The sequence below is a fragment of the Lagenorhynchus albirostris genome, chromosome 15 (genome assembly GCF_949774975.1).
Source record: "Lagenorhynchus albirostris chromosome 15, mLagAlb1.1, whole genome shotgun sequence".
Taxonomy (NCBI): Eukaryota; Metazoa; Chordata; class Mammalia; order Artiodactyla; family Delphinidae; genus Lagenorhynchus; species Lagenorhynchus albirostris.
This window is the reverse complement of record NC_083109.1, coordinates 74,302,156-74,308,516: the sequence shown is the minus strand read 5'-3', so window position 1 is coordinate 74,308,516 and position 6,361 is coordinate 74,302,156. Positions and strand designations below refer to the sequence as shown.

Genomic DNA, 6,361 nt, shown 5'->3' with positions numbered 1-6,361 from the left:
GTCATGGAGACAGAGTGCTTCAAGGCAGTCTGAACCTCCCTGCATTTTGCCATTGCTTTAAATAATTCAAATTGAAACCCCTAGCTGCGGAATAACGTTTCTTTTCTGTTTCTGATGGATTTTTTTTTCCCCTTCCGGAGGGAGTTGAGGCGGTCTGGGAGGATAGCTACGGCAACACCTTTAGGTTATGGAGGCTTAGCCCTGGGAGGATCACGGAAGAGGCCAATGAGAAATCTCTGATCTGAGGTCATTTCAGATAGATGTTCTCCAGGGAAGACGGTTCCGCGGTCCGCCTGGTGACACAACCAGTATATGCCAAAGTCTAGAAGCTTAAGTCTATCTGTATCGTCATGGCATTATAGGAAAGGGGGCCCCTCCTTTTTGCAGTGGGGTTCCAGACCTTTTGTGTATCTTAGTGGAACAGAATAAATAACATGGTCACTAAGGGCTTTGGGAGAAATAGTGCAGTAAAATGACCTAATATGGTTTGAGACCTCCAGCTGGAAGGAGCAGACCTCGGCAGCTTCAGCAGGCATGGAGAGCTAGAGCACAGCGGAACGGGGCTTTACAGTGCGCAACCACACAAGGCCATGCCCGCCAAGCTGAGGAGCTTGGCGGTCACACCTTACTTTTCTGGTCATGCCCTCATACGGTCCCGGGGAGGCTGCTAGCTATGGGTTAAGAGCAAAACTCTCTTTGATTTATGACCTGAGTCTGGACTGAACCTAGAGAAGGCATTTGGAATAAAAGATACATTTCTCTCCCAGGCGTCTGATATATCGTTTTGTGATTCTGTGGATGGGAGGTTGGGATGGGGGCGTGATCATCAGGACGAGCTTGCCATCTTTCATTAGGCTCTCTCGGCTAACTGCAGAGAGGAGACCATTTGTCAGGCGAAAATTGAGACAGGAAGCAGGTATCAAGAAAGAAGACGTGTCGCACACATCTTGTTCTCTGCAAATAAAACACCTAGAAACTCTGCAAACCACTGGCTTGCCGGAGACCACACGTAAACCTCAGTTCACTTTAGTTCACGTGTCTGGCTTGTGGGAGAGCTTCTCAACAGGCAAACAGATGCTTTTAAAGACTGGGGCTTAAAATATTTTTTGTCTTCCAGATGGCATTTCTGCCTTTTTGCCCAGAATAAGGGGTCTTTGCTCTGGGCTCTGGGAAGTGGGGAGGGTACCACCCGGCTCACAGGTAGCTCCTGTTCTCCTGAGCCAATGGAAGGACAGGTCCAAACAGAAGAGGAAAAGGCAGAGAAATGACCAGATCCTTGGAGGCTAATTTCTCCCACCAGTGGGATACAGATTCAGGGAGTCAGGATGCAAGCAGGCAGAACCCAAGTGTTTGTTCTTTAAGGAAATGTTCCCTATTTTTGTGTGCCTTGGCAAACTCAGGGTGGAATGCAAGGGTTGCCATGGCAACATCCTTTTTATCTTTTTTTTTTTTTTTTTAAACACAGATAGGTCATGTGGAACCCACGCACATTCTGGAAGCCACGGTTAATAGTTCCCATGCTAGGTCCTGTTTGGGGGCTCTGAGAGTGATGAGAGACAGCTTCTTTGGGGGTCAAAGGGTCAGGGTCTGCACCCCTTGTCCCCCAAGCAAAGTGCCTCCCTGATCATCACTCGCGTGGTCAGGGGTGGAGGCAAGAATGAGCCACGCTCGGTTTGCCAGTCTCTCAGCCACCCCCTAATAGACTCTACTTGCCGGGAGGACAGAGTGAGCGTTGCGTTTCTCCCGCCCAGTTCCTGCAAAGGTCACTTCCAGCCAGGGCCACACGGCACACCGTGGACATGGGGGACCAGGACTTCTAGAGTCTTCATCCGTGAGCACAGTAACTCCCGTGGGGAAGGCACTGGCTGGCCTGGGGCCCTGGAGTAACACTGGTGTGGACAGAACTTGGGGGTGGGGCGGTGGGAAGTCAGTACTTTCAGCCCAACACCGTTGACAGACCCTCCAGGCAAAGCTACAGGATCTCGGTGCCCAGAGTCTCCGGGGTGCCGTTAGCGCTGGGACGTTCCCACACACTCAGCTCCTGGCGCCACGTGTGAGGTGACCACGGCAGGAGGTTCACTTCTAGCCCATCAAAGAGAATTCTATGGCTTCTTTCTCACCCTCTCTCCCTAGCAACACCCACAAGGGATGCCTTCTCCTGGGTAGGATGGACTCGGTTCCATGGACTCACTGGGAGAGAGGAAAATGGTCCTTTAGGGAGAGGATGCGAAGGACTTGGTGGGGAACGGGCTGTTGGTGTCTCTCAGGTTGCCATTTAATTCACACCCTTGCACAGCGGCTAATTGCTCTTCCAATGAAGTCTAACCCTCACATCCTTCAAGGTCCCTGCTCCCCAGTAGGAGGCAGAAGAACCTGTAGCCTTTAAAGAAGTACTCATTTCTTTTGCCCTGAAGTCCAGCACTGCCCTCTCACAGGGCAGGGTCCTTTAAGAATCATGCCTGGGGTCTCTATCCAGTCTACTTGGGGTCTCTCACCCCGCTCCCCAGGAGGACGTGGCCAAGTCATTCACGGGGTCCCTCCCACCTAAAGAGAGAGAGCAAACTGCTTTGGGCAGAAACTAAACATAAATTTGTCCTGTGTGTCCGTATTCTGCATTTGGACCTGTTCTCGTTCTGAAGCCTGGTCCTGAGGGACCGAGGTGAGTCTGGTGAGAGGGGAGAGAGGAGAGATAGACAGACGTGAAGTGTCTAGCGGGGCAGGGCAGGCTACAGGGACAGGCAGGCCATTGCCTTACTCGGCCTGGATGTGTGGGACCCCAGGCATTTTCACAGAGGGACTTGTAACCTCCCAGGTGCCCGGGAGCTTACACCTGCTCCCTCCTCCATCCTACGGCTCAAACCCTAGTTTTACTTGTGCTCATCGTGGCTATTTGCAGTGGGGAGGTTTCTAGAGTTGCTCCCAGGCTGCTGCCCAAAGTGCTTGCAGAGGTGATTTGGAAGAAGACCCCAAACTGAGACCTTGGACGTTCCAAGTCTGAGAAGATCAGAGGGAGAGAGCGGAGAGAGAGGGGAGGCTTGAGGAGGGATTCATAAACACACACCGCACCCCAAAACCACCCGGCTGCAGCAAGAGAGGAAAAATTCTGGCACCTCCATACTGAACGAAAAGGGAAAAGGGAGAGGGGAATAGCTTGTAGCTTTAAGATGCAATGGAAAGAAAGAAGAGTAAGACAACTCCAATCACAGAAATAAAGACCTGAGCTTGGAAACGTACAGAGGGAAGAATTACAGCGAAAGGTTACTGGCTAATCAGACTACGCAAGCTGGAATGAATAGCAGTGGTGAATACGGCATCTGGGAAAAGTCAGGAAATCGCAAACTTGAAAGGGAGTTGGCTTCAGTTCCCTTCCCCAACAGAAGTATTTCACCTGTCGAGTTGGCTAAGCTCATTAGCATCTTTTTGTTTTCTTGTGAAAATGAGTCAGTTGCAGAATCTGACTGCCTGAAGATGTTATGTAAAATACAGTGGTTTGATCTTTCCAGCTTTCCGTTTGGGTTGGTGTTTCTCATTCTATCTGGGAAGACAGACTAAGAAAGCAAATTGGAAGATGAGAGAAAGGTGAGATGCACAAGGACCTTCACTTGCAGAGGTCTCCCAGCATGGAGATGTGTTTGGACTCCATCGCTCCGGACCACTGGGGCGTGGCTTGCAATACCTCCTCACCACCAGCCTATGTCCCTCTCCATCCCCAAACTACCCACCCCAGGGAGGCAGGGATGTGTGTCGGAGGACAAGCTTCTATCAGCAGTAAAGCAATTAGGGACGATGGATGTCACACATGAAGAAACCCAATATATACGTCTGTCTGTGTGTCTATGTGATAGAGATGCCCACGGTTATGCTTCTTTTTTTTGTCTAAATGGCAGCACAGGCGGCAAAGCTGGGAGAAAGGCTCTCTGCAGATTCCAAAATGCTGGTGCGCGATGGGCTCTAGGAACAGAAAGCCAAGTGCCGACGGAAACCGAGAGCTCCCCAACTCTGCCAACAAGAGTCCTGTAGAAAAGGCAGTAGAACAGAAGCGAAGGGGGCAACTTGCAGACCGCTGGGTGCTGACCGCTGGGTGCTGCACCCCGTCCGATGGCTTTCCCCTCATGCCTTGCCGGGGGGCCTCCACTAGGTAGGGGAAGGAAGCCAGGGTAGGACGGGAAGCCCCCACTTCTGCAGCAACTCAGAAGTCAGCTTCTCGGCACTGAGGGTTGCCCTGGGGTGGGGGAGGGAGGGAGTCTCCAGTTGACCCCTGGGTTGAGAGAACGGGGCGCGGAGGTGATTGCGTGTTCCGCCTCTCTCTTGCTGCCTTACCCCGCCAACCTGGATGGCCGTGGGAATTCCGAGATGAAGATGGAGTTTCTCTTTAGAGTTCCTACAGGCGGTCGAAGCGATCATTCGGAACTCCTGGCTATTTATTGCATTAGGAAACAAGACCATTAAAGCATTGAAGACAGCCCTTTTGTGTACCTGCCAAGGGGATGAAGTGGGTTTGCAACAACACGGGTTGCACTGCAACCTTGGGTTCTTCGCTGGACTGTGCCGCGTCTGCACCGTCCGTATCTGCTTTTTTTGTGGAGGAAGAGTCTGCCCGCGGGGCAAGCACATGCGTGAGCCAGGAACGCAGCTGCCGGGGAGGCCGCTACTCCATGCCGCTCCGGAGGATCTGGTTGGCCGCGATCAGCATGACGCTTATGATGAAGGCCATGGCGAAGGCGCAGATGAGGCTCTTCCGGACGCAGGTCTGTCTGTTCTGCTTCTGGGAATGCACTGGAGTGGGGTGTAGGGCAGAGGGCAAGGAGGCATGGAGGGAAGGCGGGGAGGGAAGAGAGAAATGACACAGTGAGACAGATTGCACTTCTTCCCCAACAAGCCCAGGGACCTGTCCACAGGAAGAAGATCGGTCACATCAAGTAAAGCATCTCTAGGTCAGCTCTCGGAAGAAACTGGGCATCCCTGCTCCTGGCAAATGGTATGAAGTGGCCAAACTTCAAAAATCGTGCCAGATGTGATGTTCCGAGTGAGGTCTAGGCTTCCAGATGCAATAGCGCTACAGCGATTTCGGCGCGAGGAAATACATCACATTTTCGGCGTGAGTCTCACCAAAGGCATCGCCCAGGCCTGGCCATGTCGTTTCTGCAGAAAGCCAGCCTCCCGTGTTTGAGGCAGCTGTTACGGACAGAGCGAGGTTCGGATGCATCCCTACAGGAAGGGCTGGAAGCCACTTACCTTTCCCAGGACTGTTCCTGGGTGGCTGCCAGTTGAAATGACTCTAAGGGACTTCCGGCATTATGGCAGATACGCGCAGCAGCGGTTCGAGCGCGGGGTCCCTGGGTAAGCTACATCACAGCACCAAGAACTTATTAAAAAGGCAGATTCTCAGGCCGGCCCATGCTCCCCGCAGATCTGTTGAATGGGGGACTCTGGCCAGTGATCTCCCGCGTTTAACTAGGTGATCGTGGTGCCTGTTGAAATCTGGGTTGTGGCGACCACGTGAGCTGTGGCTAGGACCCGCGTGAAGCAAGGAGGTGCAGGATCCTCTCAGGCTTTTCGGAGGCAGGGTGTCCCTGCCCCCAGATCCTGCGGCCCCAAGGGTCTGACCTTGGGCCCTGGAGTGGCGCTGTCTTAATCCTTTTGTTGGGCCAGGTCTTGAGTCACCATTTTTATAAGGCCCACGAGAAACCATTAGTTGGTCTCGATCAGAAGGCGTTAACTAGTGGGTTAGGAATATGGGCCAGAAATAGGGAAATGGAAAGAACAAGAAAGGAAAGAACGGCTCTCTCCTCCAGGCATTGCTTCCCACGCCAGAATTTCTTTTCCTTCTCTTTCCTCTTTTTGTCTACACCTCCTTCCCTGTCCGTCCTGGTCCCGCGGTAAGCTTTACACACAGTTTACCGCTTAGCTTGTGGAAAAAATCCCTTCCCGGGAGGCTGGCGGGAGGTGACCTACACCAGGGCTACTCGTTGGACCAGCTGCCTCGGCACCATCTGGGAGTCTGATGTCAATGCGAATTCTCCCACCCCATCACAGAATGACTGAATCCAAATCTATGGGGGTGGAGGCCAGGAATGTGTATTTTTAATAAGCTCTGCAGGTGATTAGGGGATCTCCGGGGCCCAGCCCCAGGCTTTTTGGTTCAGTACATCTGGGTGGGGCCCAAGAATCTGATAGAGCTTGAGTTGCTGGGGGCAGGAGGGCTGTGTGTGTGTGTGTAGGTGTGTGTTAGGGACATCGGGGTGTGGGTACTGCAGAAACCCAAGGCCAGGACTGAAGAACATTTTCAGATTACCTTCCATTTTGCAAAGGGGTCCTTCTGCTAGACATTCTACTGTACCTTTGCAAACAACCACCAGCT

At 52.5% G+C, this 6,361-nt stretch overlaps 1 protein-coding gene across 3 annotated transcripts in view; it reads right to left on the bottom strand.

The window, feature by feature from the left end:
* Positions 1-4,648: 4,648 nt before the first annotated feature.
* The window catches only part of CALN1 (calneuron 1), a 434,654-nt gene continuing 432,941 nt past the window's right edge, over positions 4,649-6,361 (bottom strand). For all 3 annotated transcript variants that reach the window (XM_060124149.1, XM_060124150.1, XM_060124151.1), the window contains one exon: positions 4,649-4,776. In XM_060124149.1, coding sequence (XP_059980132.1) covers positions 4,649-4,776 — 128 coding nt within the window. The remainder of the gene's footprint in view (positions 4,777-6,361) is intronic.